General features: G+C 45.8%; 1 protein-coding gene and 2 non-coding genes across 6 annotated transcripts in view; 1 reads left to right on the forward strand and 2 right to left on the reverse strand.

The window, feature by feature from the left end:
- Positions 1–378: 378 nt before the first annotated feature.
- Positions 379–450, forward strand: TRNAP-AGG (transfer RNA proline (anticodon AGG)). The gene has a single exon. It is a non-coding gene; the product is annotated as a tRNA-Pro (tRNA).
- Positions 451–1,116: 666 nt separating this feature from the next.
- Positions 1,117–1,188, reverse strand: TRNAP-CGG (transfer RNA proline (anticodon CGG)). The gene has a single exon. It is a non-coding gene; the product is annotated as a tRNA-Pro (tRNA).
- A 4,897-nt stretch (positions 1,189–6,085) lies between these two features.
- The window catches only part of RCSD1 (RCSD domain containing 1), a 71,917-nt gene continuing 61,707 nt past the window's right edge, over positions 6,086–16,295 (reverse strand). For all 4 annotated transcript variants that reach the window (XM_060296814.1, XM_030875568.3, XM_030875566.2 and 1 more), the window contains one exon: positions 6,086–11,209. In XM_060296814.1, coding sequence (XP_060152797.1) covers positions 11,177–11,209 — 33 coding nt within the window. In that variant the 3' untranslated portion in view covers positions 6,086–11,176. The remainder of the gene's footprint in view (positions 11,210–16,295) is intronic.

The following is a 16,295-nucleotide window of genomic DNA, read 5'->3' on the forward strand; positions in this document are numbered from 1 at the left end:
AGGTGGTGCTTTGAACACTAGGATGAAAGGTGTAGGCGAGAAACGGACAATTTTACTACTATTGGAAAGAGCAACATCCTGAACGCAGCAAGGGAGAGAATCTGGAATCCGCCTGCCACAGGGATATTGCCACACACTCACTGCAACTTATCAGCCATAAATATAAAGGGAATTGTAAATATGCCACTGGTAGTGACACCGTTGTTTTCTTCTCTGTCATTGATTTTCAAAGACCAAGAGAGAAAAGAAAGAAAATCGAAAACACAAGAACGCTAAACAGCTGAAGGATATAAACATATTACACGGATAACCACTTGGGGGCGCGGGACTAAGTAGTTCCTCCTTCTTTTATAATGACGGAAAGCAGTGAGACACGACGGCTCGTTGGTCTAGGGGTATGATTCTCGCTTAGGGTGCGAGAGGTCCCGGGTTCAAATCCCGGACGAGCCCGCCTTTTTCCTTCTTCAGGAATTAATAATTTCTAAAGAAATTAATTTTAGAATAGATCCATAAATGTAATAAATACACGTTGGTGGAAAATACAAAGTTGAGACTTTTTGAACTTAGAGCACACTTTACGTTCAAATACCATTAAAAGACGTAACATGAAAACGTAGAAAGTTTGCTAACCATGTAATACTTTGAAAATGCTTGTCCCCATTCCCGCCAGTTTCGGAGTCGAGCGCTTGTGTTAGGGACTGAGTTCCAATCTCGATTGCCTATAGGTGCGGTTTAAACTTGCCCAGGCCCGCGCATGTCCGCACGCACAGCGACCGCTGGAGGAGGACAGCGCGCCCCATCACCCTGGTGCCGCTAATCCACGGCGCCCCCTGCTCACGTTTGGAGTGTTCGAGGGGTGCCCAGATGTCCGCACGAGGCTTGTCTTTTTTCCAAGTACGTGTGTTTTAAAGGGTACAAGCATTTTCATACCTTGCCCTCAGACGTACAAAGACCACATACTGAACGAATTGATCTCATCCAATCCTTTACTTCCTAAAGCGAAGACGATGAAGATTCGAGCTCAAGGGACCGGACTAGTTTCATTTCAGCCTCTAAATGAGCCGTGTGAGAAAAAGAAACTGTTTTTTAAATTTTAGGCGTAGACAGAAAAGGTTCGGGCTCGTCCGGGATTTGAACCCGGGACCTCTCGCACCCGAAGCGAGAATCATACCCCTAGACCAACGAGCCGCTCTCCGCAAAAACGCTCCCAGCGCCTCTCTTCAGCCTTGCCTCGCCTCTGGCCGCACTGCCTGACTGACCCCAGCCGGTGACCCTTCTTTTACTCCCCAGGTCTCTGGTCGAAAACCCTCCTCGCCACCCGAAGGAGCGCCAGGAAGGGACGTGCACTTTGCCCCGCGGGGCCGGTGGTATCACCCAGCGCCCGGGCTCTGCGCCTCGGCCTGCGGCCGTCCGCCCTCGATCCGAGAAGCCGCCTCCCCAGAGCCAGGACGGCCCCTGCAGCGCGGTGGCTGCTGGGCGCTGGGAGCCGGAGCTAGGAGGGCGCGGGCAGGGCCCCTCGGACATACTGGACGCCGCCGGGTGTCCGCCGCCCAGCGTCTCCACGCTGCCAGTTTCGCTCCTTGCGGGGAGCTCCCGCCGCTCTTCACTCAGACCATCCTCAGAGCACTTGGCTGTGTGCCGCGTGCCCCACCCCCGTCCCCATCCCAATCCCCTGTGCTGCAGCGGGACGACGCTCGCGGGTGGGCGGGGCGGGAAATAGCGCGGAGGAGCGGGCGAGAGATGGGAAGGGATGCACCTTATCCCTGGGAGGGAGTGATGAAGCGAAGAATTTGCAAAGAAGAGAGTATTAACAGCTAACTTATTTCGAACGTTCATTTTGAGATCCTGCACTCTTTTAGGCGTTTTACATGTACTGAACTCACTGCATATTTGTAACAATTTTCCCTTAGTTACTACTGTTATCCTCATTTTGCAGTGAGATAACTCAGGCCACACGGCGGCAAGGAAGTGGTAGCGCAGGCACAGGAACTACCGAGGTCGTGGAAGGTGGGGTTAATAGCGAGGGCCGTGAAAGGGGCTGGGGAGCAAAGGGGCAGAGTTGGGTGCCTTGGTAGCTTGGAGGAGTGGAAAAGGCTGTGGTAGTGGGCAGGACCTTCGCTCGGGCGCCACCCCACCTCCATCCCCTACTGTAATAGGGAAGAACAAATCTGACTCACTGGGTCTGTATCTTTTACTTTAACGTTTGTATTCTATTGCTTTTGTTACAAGTTAATTACTAAAGGGCTGTTGCCTGTAGCTTAAAGTACACATGATGGCCCATCTCTGGTAACCCTGCCTCCCATGCCTGAAAGTTAAGCTAAAACACATTTGTTTAAGCTCACAGGAAACATCCTGACCAGGGCCACCTGTGAATGGCTGCAGGAAAGAAGGAAGTAACACATCTGTTCCAGAGTCTGGCCAGAACCAGGAAATGTTTGCAATAACTTCTCTCTCTCTTTTTTTAAACGTTACCTCTTATATGTTCTGGTATAATGTTATAAGTCATAATTCTAGTTATTACTTTAAAATGTATATCTCAGAAATAACTAAATTTCCTTGTCAATTGCATTATTATGAACTTTCATCAAATCTTTAACCGTGGTCACTTTTAAGTCTTTTGTCATTTACAGACAGTTCTGGGTGTACTCTGATGCTTTTGCAAATATGTTCCTATAAAAGGGTTTCATCGTCAAGGAATTCATGGAAAAGACTCTGACAGGTACAGGTTTCTGTTAACTGACTATACTGCTGAACTGAATGAATAAGCATTTTCAGAACTCTAATGGAAAACTGATGAATTCATAAAAGTGCTAACAAAAGATCAAGAGGAAAAAAAATTAATTACATGGGACTGAGTGAACTGATGAGGATAATTATAATTTTTGTGACTTTCTGTTTGAATAAAAAAAAAAAATCCCACAAGGACTCAGAGGCAAAAAATATACAAATCAATTTGCACTGCAAAGTAAAGGAGCTGTTACAGTGGAGGATTCCTGGACTGAATGTCAATATTATGACATAGTGTGAGTGTGTTTCGTGTTTGGTAATTGCAATCATCGTTGCTTTTGTTGTGGTCATCCATTAAAACAAAAAACAAAAAACTTTACCTCCTCACTTCCCCCTCTTTGTTCTATAAAAGAAACAATCATCCAAACCTGGGCAAGATGATTCTTTGGGACACTAGTCCCCCATCTTTTCAGTCTGCTGGGTTTCCAAATAAAGTTGCTATTCCTTGCCTCAGCAACTCTTCTCTTGATTTGTTGCCCTGTGGAGGAGTGAGCGGTACCAGCTTGGACTCCTTAACACACACCCCCCCCCCACTTGTGCCGCATAGTTTGAGCCTATCCTAAGGCCCTTAACCCCAGTGGACCAGGAGTGCAGGGTCTTAAGCTAGCCTTGCCTACTTTTGGCCTGCACTCCCCTCTCCCTCCCCAACACCCTTGAGTTGGTGGTTGGGTTGCAGAGGCTTCTCATTTCTGAAGCCCTCTTCCATCCTTAAGGTACCTTGAATTTGGGGGTCACTGGAATACTTTCCTTCGAACCCTGGTCAGACTGCTCTCTGAGGGTCCAGGTGGTGTTTCTGTCCTCTCACCCTTTGACTGAAAGCTCTCCATTTGCACCAGCTTCTCTGCTCATCCCGTGATCCCTTCCTTCCTCCTGATGCCAGTGGGCTCTGGGGGTGCCACTGCATATAGAAGGTCAGGACCAGAGCTCACACCCTTGGGGAGTGTGACAGGGGAAATACAAGTGAAAACACTTCAAAACAAAGAGTTAAAGCTGGAAAACCTTTCTATAACCCATTCTGGCCATGTAGAGAGATCCCAGAGCCATGCTGCTCCCTGGAGTAGAAGGACATGTGTAGGGTGGGCCGCTCTAAGCCTTCCATTTGCTTTGATAGTACGTAAATCTTTTTAAATAAATTTATTTATTTATTTATTTGGCTGCATTGGGTCTTCATTGCTGTGCGCATGGTGGTGTGTGGGCTTCTCATTGCGGTGGCTTCTCTGTTGCGGAGCACAGGCTCTAGGCATGTGGGCTGCAATAGTTGTGGCTCACGGGCTTAGTTGCTCCGCAACCGGGCCTCCAACCTGTGTCCCCCGAATCAGCAGGCGGACTCGCAACCACTGCGCCACCAGGAAAGCCCCCGATTTTACTTTTAATCCACTCTTTTGTAGTCTGAGAATGGGTCCGGGAGGGTGAGGAAGGAGTTCTCAGGCGGAGTCCTGAGTGATCTAGGTTTTGCCTTCCCCTTTCAGACTGTGCCTTTTCGAGGGCTCCCTCTGCCCTGCCTGAGCTGTATCTCACTCACTCACCAAGGTGCCATGAAAGATGGCAAGACTGGAGACCTTTCCTACCTTTGCCAGTGGCCACTCTCAAGGTTTTTGTTGTTATTCAATTTCCCCATGCCTGTTTTCCCATCCCTTTAAGTTGCTTGTAATAATTTTATACTATTCCATCAAGACAATATAGCATATAGCATACTTTTCTTTTTTCTTTCTTTTCTTTTCTTTTTTTTTTTGGTCGCACCACATGTCTTGCAGGATCTTAGTTCCCCCAGACCAGGGATCGAAACCAGTGCCCCCTGCAGTGGAAACACAGAGTCCTAACCACTGGACTGCCAGGGAATTCTGATAGCATAATTTTCTTAATAATTCTTCTACTGTATAATAAATCATTGGTGTCCAACATTTCACTGATATAAATATTGTTTGGCCCATTTGTGTATATACTTTCCCCACGTATTACATGATTTCCTTAGGATTTACTCCCAGAGCTGGGATAACCGCTTTTGTGGCTCTCCATGTAATTCCATGCCAATGAGCTGGGCTTAGCCGGTTAGCAAGTAAGATGAAAACTGATGTGGAAGAAGAGGACCAGGGGCTTCCAGAGAACTTTAAAAGCCATGATTAAATCTTTTGATTTGATTTAAGGGATTTGGTGGCATTAAAGCCTTTGAGAATGGTGGTATGTTAAAAGTACTATTGAACATAACAATTTTGACTTGGGTTCAGCTGCATGTGAGGGCGAAGATGAAATGAGAATAAGAGGTCCATTAGTAGATGATTAGAATAACTCTAAGATGATGTCATGGTTGATGCCTTGAAATTGTGAATGGCTTTTACAAACACTTATGGTGAGGGATTTGTGTCTATTTTGTCACTAATGTTTGCTTGCCACTGAATTCTGACACAGTTTGGGCTTAAGTGGTACAGACTTGGCTCTGACTTGGAATGGTCAGCCCTTGGAAGTGAGAATACAATTTAATTGTGTGGGTCTGCCATTCAAAGGAAACCTCTGGCTAACTTGCCCCACAGGACTGGCCTCAGGACAGTGTGCTGCGTCTTATTTTCTGCCCGTGCAGTTAAGCGCTAACTGGCTCGCAGGCCACCGACGTTGTCATGCTGGTAGGTTTGCTTCGTTCACTGCAAGCCATGTCCTGACCCACACAGAAAGTGGGATCAGATTGAACATTTGTGCCTTTTCCAGACTCCAGTCCAATAGCCTATAATAGCTTCAGGTAGTTTTTACTACAAACATTTCTTTGTGCTTTCCCTCCACTGATCCTTTTTCAGAAACTTATCTCATGCCTCCCTCTGAATTTTGCAATCCCTAAATAATTAGGAATGATATTTTGGAGTTGCCTCATTTTTCATTCAAATGTTTTCACTTGTTTTGAGAGTGCATGAGGCCATAAACGTGATAGGAATCTAAGATCTAGACTGTGAAAAGAACTGCTTTCCACAACACCTTCGTTTCCACCAGGGTATATTATTACCCCTCTTTTATACACATTTGGTCTTACTCTGGATGTTATTGGTTGAATAGAAGACAAAAGTGTACAGTTTTCATGATCAAAATTGTGATTGTTTCGGAAGACGTGCTCATGATGGTATGTTACAGAAGAGAAGAATACACAGTTGCATACAGTGAGATCCCAGTTTTGGAACAACAACGAATTAAGAACAAAACATGTAATACACGCATTAAAAAAACTAGAGGAAAAGCCATAAAATATTAACACTAGCTATCTCTTAGTAGTGGGATTATGAATAATTTTTATTTACTTAAAATTTTTTTTCTCCACAAATGTTTAAAAATAAAGGTGAAAAAAAATAAGGGTGTATTGCTTTTATAATGAGAAAAAATAAAGATAATTAATATTTTTAAATCACAGAGAAAACAGGGCTCCTAAAACTACGTGTTTCCTTTTGCTTGGTAGAATGAAAAGAGGCACAGAATTAGAGGGGATGCAGAGCAGGCCCTTTTGCCCTTTCCCATCCCAGCTGCTTCCAGAGGTCGTCAAGAAGCCGCTACTGTTGCTCCTGAGGGGCCAGGTTCGGCCGTGATGGTGAGTGCCTGGCACCACCCAGCACCCATGGGTTCCTTAGACAATCCAACAGTAGCGACTAGTGTTTGAGGTCCTATTATTTTCTTGGAGCAGAAGGAATATCTGCCTCTTGGTAATACCATCCTTTGAGTACCAACCATATAATCATTCTAGAATCTTGCTTCTGAATTTTGGTTAAAGTGCAATTCAGTCCACTCATGATTTAAAACAGAAGCAGTTGATAAATGTAATAACTGGCATTACAGGTTTGCCTAAGTCATTTTTTTCACATTTTCATTTAAAACTACACCATCAAGGGTCAGGGTCTCAGGGTCGTTACCGACAGGAGTGTGCAGCGGGGAATCCTAGCCTGTTTCAACCTCTTCCTTTTACATCCTGTTTCCTTCATAGCATCTCCCTGGCTGTGCCTAGGCGTTGCAGGTCCCATGGAGAGCCCAGAACTTTCCAGGAGGAGGAGGAGAAGAAATCCCTTTGCTCCTGTTTTTGAAGTGGGTGGCTCCCTTTGTACTGTGAGGCATTTAACACTTTCACCTCCTCTTCCTCTGCAGAGGATCAAAGAACCACAGTTTCCTGCCCCATTTGACCACAGTGGGGCCTCTCCCACAGCTCTCCTCGAATTTGAGGGCAGAACTGGAGTAACGGTTTTCTCAGCCTCCATAGCCACTCTGGTCAGGACATCACTGGGCTAAATGGGAAGCTGACTTACCCTAAGCAAGACGGGGACGTCAGGAAAGTGTGTCAATTGCCCCTAGAGTTTCACATACTTTGCTCTTCTTTTTAACCCCTTCTGGGAAGGCTTTCTAGAACCAACTCAACTCAAGATGTGACGACCGAACTTCCCTGGTGGTGCAGTGATGAAGAATTCGCTTGCCAATGCAGGGGACACGGGTTTGAGCCCTGGTCCGGGAAGATCCCACATGCCGCGGAGCAACTAAGCCCGTGCGCCACAACTACTGAGCCTGCGCTCTAGAGCGTGAGAGCCACAACTACTGAAGCCCGTGTGCCTAGAGCCCGTGCTCCACACCAAGAGAAGCCACCACAATGAGAAGCCCGCGCACCACAACGAGGAGTAGCCCCCGCTCGTCGCAACTAGAGAAAGCCCGTGTGCAGCAACGAACACACAAAGCAGCCAAGAATAATGACCTCCTTTTAGGTACCTCCCCTTAAGAAGCAGCCCATCATTCCTCTAACTTACCTCAAGGAGACAACAGACCATGGGAAAAAAAAAAAAGATGTGATGACAAAGGAGGCCTAAAATATTACCTCTCTAAGGATACACGTTTTGATTGGGAAGAAGACTAGAGCCAGTGGAATCAGTTGCTAACATTTCAGGCATCTGGTATCAGTGAGGGAGTTTTTGGGCAGTGACAAATGTTGAAAATAATCCTATTCCAGCTCTGAAATCAGTTTAATCATTCATTACTTACCAAATGTTTATTGAGCACCTATAATACATGAGGCACTGGCACAATGAACTACACAGACAGACTTGACCCTCATGGAGCTCCAGGCTGGCTCTGGACACCGTGATACATTATTACATTTAAAATGAGACCGATTTTTCTTTGGTGGCTTATGAAAACAAATTCCGTTTTATCTGAGTAGCACTCGAATTTTGCTCAAAGCTCTATTGTTGTTGTTTCTCCCACCCAGCATCATATCTTTTAGTAACAGCACTCTGATTTTACCTTGAGGCACCTTGTTGCTCCATTCACAGTCCTTGCAGATGAAATAGAATTAACTCACCTAGCCCCTAACTGCAGGAGAGTGGCAGAGGGCTGGCCAATCTGATCTCTGCATCTCCTTGGTCATAATAATGGGCTCAGGTATAGATATAGGATCCCCACCAAGCCTATAGAAAACCTTTGCAGGATTTTTTCCCACAGTTACTGGGAAAAAATAAGCTCTTTCCATTGGGTTTGCAGGCTGGGAAGAGGCTGCCTGAGAATATGGCCAACACAGAGGAAAGCAGAGACCAATAACAGAGAAAGATTTCTGACATTGCTTAAGTGATTGTATTCAGGTCTGTCCATGGATTGTCAAAACATATTATTCAGTGTACAGAAGGAGAGAGGGCGAGACGGACAGACAGAGAAAGAGAGAGAGAGAGGGAGATTCATAGATATAGCTGTTTTGTATCAGCCTGTTTGAGGTGGGTTCCTTTCATTAGCAACTGAAGGTCCTCATTCATTCAACTGTATTAAAGTTTTACATTCCCAAGAGTACCGAATCAAAAGAAGATGATGAACTGGTTGTCTGTCCACTCCTTTATTCCCTTATCTGACATTTTATGGAGTGACTAGTCAGCTGGTCACAGGCCAAAACTGGTCTGGCAAACAGGGTCCTGTTGAGGGTGACCTCAGTGGGGAGAGTGGAGTTCTGAGGCCCCTGAGCTCTTCTTCCTGGTCATATCTGGTTACCCAGTTCCACATGCAGCCCCCTTTTCAATATTGGCATATTCCTTCAAAGCATTCAAGTTTTCTTCCTGCTCCCTCTCTGGAGAAAGGAAGGACACAGTTTAATATTCAAGCTAGATTACAAAGGTAGTGGAAGAATGATTCTGATTCTTCTCTTCAGGCTTGTAGCTGTGAAGAATCAGTGTTTTCCTTCAAGCCTATTAAGGAATCCTGATGAAAGTCTTCCTGGCCTGGTGATGACTCTGTGCCATCTAAGACACAAATGGATTTCTTCAATCCACAGTGTGAAATCCCAGTCTCAACCATGGTGTTGCAACACTGAATCATGGTCACTTCGAGAAAGGAGAGCATTAAACATCGAGGTTGTAGCGCCCACAGGGAACAGGTCCTGCCTTTGCTTCACGAATTCCCCACCAAGAACCCCATCACTAATAACAACGCCTGCGGTGGGGCCTTTGTGTTCTCACAAAATAGATCAAATAATGTGACTAATAGGGAACTGGGGAAATTTTTGGACACTGTCATACATGCTCCTTCAGTGTCACATTCTTATTTTTTATTGCTCCTTCTTCATCTGCTACTGTAAGGTACGGACCCTCCAGAAGAAAAATAGAGTTTTATTTTTACATCTACATCCCATCTGTCCCGTTCCTTTTTCTAGTAAGAGAAGTGGCAGATTTCCCCTTTTCATTGCACAGTCATGCTCACGTTCTCAAAACTCTTGCCCAGATATGTGCACGAATATATAAACAGCCCAAAGACATATATAAATAAATCCATGTATTGTTTAGGGGGTATACTTCTCTGTCAATGACAGATAGATGATAGGTTAGATAGATGATAGATATTATACAGATCTCAAAATAACTGACACACATATCTCCCAAACTCTGCTAAAATACAAAGCTTATTATGGTATCAGTCTTCACTAGATTACAAGGTTTAGAAGCTGCATTTGATTTAAAAATAGTTTTTGAAAAAAATATATATCCCAAATATTAACACTATCCTGGAGTTAGAAAAACTGTAAATTTAGAAAAACTGTAAATGGGGTGATAAACTGAGGTACCAGCAGTGAGATAAGGCCTTTTAAGTCTGGGAAACTACTTTCTGCGGTCAGAGTAGAGTGTGGTCTAAGAGACCTCCAGAAAAATGACTGCTCCAGCTACCAAGTCAGCATGTTGAGATACTGAAATACTCAAATCTGAATAAGGGCCAACCCTTAAGATTAAACATTTATTTGGACGAGCATCTTTCAGCAGGAGTGTGGGAAGAGGGGAGAGGATATGTCAAGGAAGGGGTATCAGGCCCCCTGTCCCCGGCGAAGCCTCATGCACTCTCCGAACAGACCGATGAAGCAAGAGCTACCCAGGAGGAACAGACAGAAGACCCGCCCCACCCCTCCTGAGTCGGGCAGGAGAGCCTGGGTTTCCATTCAAGTCAGGGAAGCCAGGAAGGACGTTCTCATTATGTAGCTTGCACATCACGATGCTCAAAGCACTTCCCAGGAGATATCTAATCCATGCTCGAGGCTCCCCCTCTGGAGGCACAAACTTCATCCTAACCAGAGGGCAGGCATTGTCCAGGTGTCACTGCTCTGCTTACAGGATGAGGAAATGCAGCACAGAGACATCCTGCCTCTCCAAAGGAGTTGCTGCCTGCCTCTGCCTGCTCTCCTCCTGGCAGAAGCAGGTGAGCCGAGCTGGTCGCCTCCCAGTGTATCACCAGCTAGAGAATTACCTGATGGAGAAGCTCCTGTTGCTGGAACAGACACATATTTTTCAATGTTTCAATAATTATCTCTTCTCGGCCAATGTTTTCAAAATTGGTTGGCCAGTCAAATCTGGACCAAGCTGAAAGGTCGTCTCAGGGTCTCCATACAATTTAAGGTCTTCTGTAACTTACAGGATTTATATTTCCAGTGATACTACTTTGTTTCTAGCTACTTGAAATGAGTTTTTACTTACACTTGAGAATCATGAAAACTTAAGAACAATAAAAAGGCTGTCACCTTACACAAACACAATCTGATTAGGTAGATCCCAGTCCAGTTCTGAGGTCAGCTATAGGGTTAGGTGGGTGTGGACAGTATATGGGCCCCACAGTTTGACCAGTATCCCTGGAGAGTTGTCACCATAGTAAATTGTTTTAAATAAGTTTTTTTTTTTAAACCAAGTCCATCAAGTGACACAACTTTTATCAAGTTGATAAAAGTCTGCTGCCCTCAGATCCAATCTCTGTCTACAATGGTGCGGAGGTCAGGAAATGGCACCTTGTGTCCTCAGGCTGACTCCAGACCCTCAGCCCATCCTGCTTCTGCGATGGCTTCCTTTGCTGCCGCTACAATCATTGCTGCTACTTCAAGGACACGGCTCCAGCAGCTTCATCACTAGGCACAATGAGATCTTCTTCACATTTTAGTGTCCTGGACAGGGGTATTCTCCTGTGAGCAGGGGAGGAAGGAATAAATTAGGAGGAAAGTAGGAAATCTGGACACTCAGCCTGTCTCCTTGGGGATGCTACGTCGGGTAATAGTAGTAATAGTGATAATAATGCTATGTGCCTGACATAGTTTTTCACGTGCATGAACTCATTTATTCCTCACGAAAGCAATATGAGTTTGGTAGTTCTATTAGCTCTGTTTTATAGGTGGGGTAATTAAGGCACAGAGAGGTCAAGTGACTTCCCCTAGGTCACACAGCTAGTAAGTGGTGGAGTCAGGATTTAAACCCCAGGACTGGAGCTTGAGCCCTCAATGAGGACACTGCCTATTCCTTGATGCATGGCTTCCCATGTCCTCCTTGCCCTAGCTTCTTACTTCCTCACTCATTCCCATTAATTTCATCATCCTGAAACACTGCTCAAGAATCAAAGAGAAAGAAGAAAAGTACCTCATGAGAAGAAATGCGTTAAGGCTAACAACGGAATTTCAGGTTTCAGTTAAATGTAAGTGAAGAAACAAAGCGAGCAGCAGTTTGGTTTTGGAGATACGGAGCATGAGGGACTGGTGGGCCTGTGGATGTGTGGTTGGGACCGTGGTGAGAGCCCGGCTGGTGCTAAGCAGTCAGGAGGGGCTGGCAGGTAATGGTGAGGACCAGGTGTAGGAGTCACTGACAAAAGGAGATGAGGGCTTCCCTGGTGGCGCAGTGGTTGAGAGTCCGCCTGCCGATGCAGGCGACACAGGTTCGTGCCCTGGTCCGGGAAGACCCCACACGCCGCGGAGCGGCTAGGCCCGTGAGCCATGGCCGCTGGGCCTGCGTGTCTGGAGCCTGTGCTCCGCAACGGAAGAGGCCACAACAGTGAGAGGCCCGCGTGCTGCAAAAAAAAAAAAAAAAAAAAAGATGAAGCCTGGGAGTGGGAGCCAAGGTCAGGGTGTGGTGACGCCACCCTAAGAGGCAGAGAGGGGGCCAGGGCAGCCCAGCCAAACAGCGGTTAAAGGAAGGAGGTGGTTTTTAGGGCAGGTTGCCGGCATTAGCTGTTTCAGAGCGGTGAGGATGACAAGAACGGAGACATGACCGGTCTTTGGTGGCCGGGAGGACGTGTGTGAGCTTCAAAAGTCAATGATAAGAGCGAGATCGCAAGGGGAGAAAGAGAGAACTGGGGGTGGAGTGGGGGGTAGAGAGCAGAGTCGAGAACTTTTTCTTTAGGATTACAGAGATCCAAACATGTTTGTAGGCAGAAAGGGGTGAGCTAGTGAGGAGCTGGAAATACAGAAGAGTAACAGAATGGGGAAATCTTAGTGTAACCCTTCACTTAAAATGCACACACACGCTCCACAAATATCTTGTAGAAAAGTCCAGAAAATGGTAGACACAGCAGACAAGGGGGTTTGTCTTATCCAGGAAAGGGGCCTCTCTTCAGATGTGCAGGAAGAAGAGACTCTCGGAGGGTATGAGCAAGTGGCAAACAGGCTGGTCTTCCCTTTAGGTAAACAGGAAGGAGGTGAGGTCATCTGCAGAGCGGGAGAGGAAGAGGTAGGGAGTGAGCTGGACGAACGGTGATGAAAACAGGATGATAGAGAAGCAGTGAGAGGGTGTCAGGCAGCAGTGAGGTTGGATACGGTTCAGCTGGGTTGGTAAGAGTTTATAAGAGATCCAGGCAGCATGGTTTCGTGAATTCCACCAATGACACAAGTCTCGGCAGAGAAGGTGGGTGTGAGAGTGACTTAGCTTTGGGGATTAATACAGAAAGATAGAGCAGGTCGATGGTGAGAGGGAGATTAAAGTGCAGAAGGACAACAACGACAAAACATGCGGAAGGACAGCTCGTTAAGTGACTGGCCACGGAGGGAGCCTGCAGGGCAGGGACATGGGATCTCAGTGGAGGGTAGTTAAGAGGCTAAGGGAGGGACTGAGGTAGAAACGCAAGCGGAGGAAGGCGGCAAAACTTTGACAACCTTAGTCCAACCCCCTGGTTTTGCAGAGGAAGAAACCCAAGCTCCAAGAAGGGACAGGAGTTGTCCAAGGTCACAGAGCTCGATGTTGACACTAAGGACACCAGCGCTACTCATCAGAATAAACTGCTTCACAAAGTACCTCTGTACATCTGCATAATTTATTTAATCTGGGAGGAGCACTGCTTCCAATGCTCTTTTGGTCTTTTCAAGCCTGGTCAAAGCTAGAACCAAGGGCTACCCTGGTGGCGCAGTGGTTGAGAGTCCGCCTGCCAATGCAAGGGACGCGGGTTCCTGCCCCGGTCCGGGAGGATCCCACATGCCGCGGACCGGCTGGGGCCGTGAGCCATGGCCGCTGAGCCTGCGCGTCCGGAGCCTGTGCTGCACAACGGAAAAGGCCACAACAGTGAGAGGCCCGCGTACCGCAAAAAAAAAAAAAAAAGTTAGAACCTCGGGCAGTGGTGCCAAAGGGTTCCCCAGTAAGGACAACTGTGAAGTGGGCCCCTTGTGTCACGGGCTTCCCCAGCACGCCATGCCTGTCCAAGTTCCTTCCTGGATCTCACAGAGGCAGCGCACACCACTAAAGAGACGGCTTCCGGCCCCCCGATTTAATCCCCATCTTGTTCTTTGATTGGTAGAAGTATCTTGATCAGATAAACTACAAGTAATGCTCAGTGTCAGACTGTCAATAGGAAGGGATAAATATATTTAGCAATTAAAAAATACATCTTTGGCGCTTCCCTGATGGCTCAGTGGTTAAGAATCCACCAGCTAATGCAAGGGACACGGGTTCGAGCCGTGGTCCGGGAAGATCCCACATGCCGTGGAGCAACTAAGCCCATGCGCCACAACTACTGAACCCGCGTGCCTAGAGCCCGTACTCCACAACAAGAGAAGCCACCGCAATGAGAAGCCCGCGCACCGCAACGAAGAGAAGCCCCCGCTCGCCTCAACTAGAGAAAAGCCAGCGTGCAGCAATGAAGACCCAACGCAGCCAAAAATAAATAAATAAGTAAAATAAATTTATAAAAAAACAAACAAAAAAACAACAACAACAAAAAAATCTTTGTCCAAAATAACTGCAGCCCAGTCCATCAAACCCAAATAGGACTGAAAATATGAACACTGAATTGTATATGGTGATTATGCCTACTAAGGAGAGAGGTGCAAAGAGGGAGACGAGGGTACAGATACAAAATTCATTCTCATATATCACTTATATGTGGAATCTAAAATATGACACAAATGAACATATCTATGAAACAGAAACAAAGTCACAGACATAGAGAAGAGGCTTGTGGTTGTCAAGGGGAAGGGGGTTGGGGGAGGGAAGGATTGGGAGTTTGGGGTCAGCAGACGCAAACTATTATATATAGGACGGATAAACAACAAGGTCCTATTGTATAGCACAGGGAACTATACTCAATATCCTGTGATAAACCATAATGGAAAAGAATATGACAAAGAATATATATGTGTATAACTGAGTCACTTTGCTGTACAGCAGAAATTAACACATTGTAACAACTATACTTCAATAAAATTTTTCATTCTCCATACTTCTATATGGCTAGAATCTTTAAAAGATTGTATTCAATGCACTACGGAATAAAAATTATTCTAGACAATTTTACCAGTAATTTAGATATAGGTCAGTTGGAAAATGACTCTAACACCTTACTACTTAAGTCATTAATTTATGAATTGATGTTAACTATAGGCAAAATAGGAGAAAGGCTATGCTATGTCTGCCTGCTTCCATTTTAAAACCACAACAGGAATCTAGAGACCAGACCTTTTGTTCACCTTATCAAACTTTGCCAATTCCTTATGAAAAGTAAATAAACTGAAAAGCCCCAGTGAGTAGCAAATTATTATTAGTATGATTCAAGGGAACAACGGAAAGTTTGGGGGTACAATTTCTGGAAAAGACATATTTTCAACCAAGTCTTTTTGCTATTTGGCACCTCAAACACATACCCATCTTTATCCTTGTATATTAAAGAATTTAATATAGTAAATCCTCAAGAATTTTTTCAAGAATTTTATAATATTCTTTAATTAAAATCTCCTTGGGAGTGGATGTGCGTTCACGTTTGTTGCAAACACACACACACACACACACACACACACACACACACACACACACACACTACAGCTAGTACAGTGTTCTGCTCATAGTGAGGATCTGACATGTGCAATTAAATGAGAAATTATATGCTGTTAAGCTCTTGTAAAGAGGTAGCACCTTGCATTTAAGTAATAAAACAAAAAATGAAAGTGGTGTCTTGAAAATTTAAAAATCCAAATTTTTAAAAGTGTTTTTAGGGCTTCCCTGGTGGCGCAGTCGTTGACAGTCCGCCTGCCGAGGCAGGGGACATGGGTTTGTGCCCCGGTCCAAGAAGATCCCACATGCCGCGGAGCGGCTGGGCCCGTGAGCCATGGCCGCTGAGCTTGCGCGTCCGGAGCCTGTGTTCCGCAACGGGAGAGGCCACAACAGTGAGAGGCCCGCGTACAGCAAAAAAAAAAAAAAAAAGTTTTTAAAATTTTTATATTTTTTTGGCCATGCTGTGCGGCTGTGTGATCTTAGTTCCCCGACCAGGGATGGGACCCGGGCCCACAGCAATGAAAGCTCCGAGTCCTAACCACTGGACCACCAGGGAATTCCCCCAATTTTTTAAAGTATTACTATATGAAAGAAAGCTTAATGAACATTCGAAAGCAACACGTTTAGAACCTGAACACTATCAATCTGGAGTATAAAAATACAACCACAAAGAAGAAAGGCTGGAAGGATGTACACATGCCAGCCCTATGTGATTTGGGCACGGTCCTAAACAACAGCTCTCAGATGGCATTTTGGAAAGCTACAGGTTCTGAGTCTGTTCAACCAATTTTGGGCTTATAAATTACTGCACCAAGTCACTTCAAGGATCTAGATATTAACCACTGTAAAAAACAAACAAAACCAAAAAACATCACCACGGTTGGGGCACAGTATGGGGGAGAGTCAGGGAGAGCTGGGCAGGGGCCCCCCACGCAGGGCCTCACAAAGGGTTTGGAATCTGTGTTTTGAGTGCTCTGGGACAAGGGGGAGCAGAGGTGCCATGGGTTGTGTCCTCCTCCAAAGATATGT

Source organism: Globicephala melas, chromosome 1 (assembly GCF_963455315.2).
Source record: "Globicephala melas chromosome 1, mGloMel1.2, whole genome shotgun sequence".
Lineage (NCBI taxonomy): Eukaryota > Metazoa > Chordata > Mammalia > Artiodactyla > Delphinidae > Globicephala > Globicephala melas.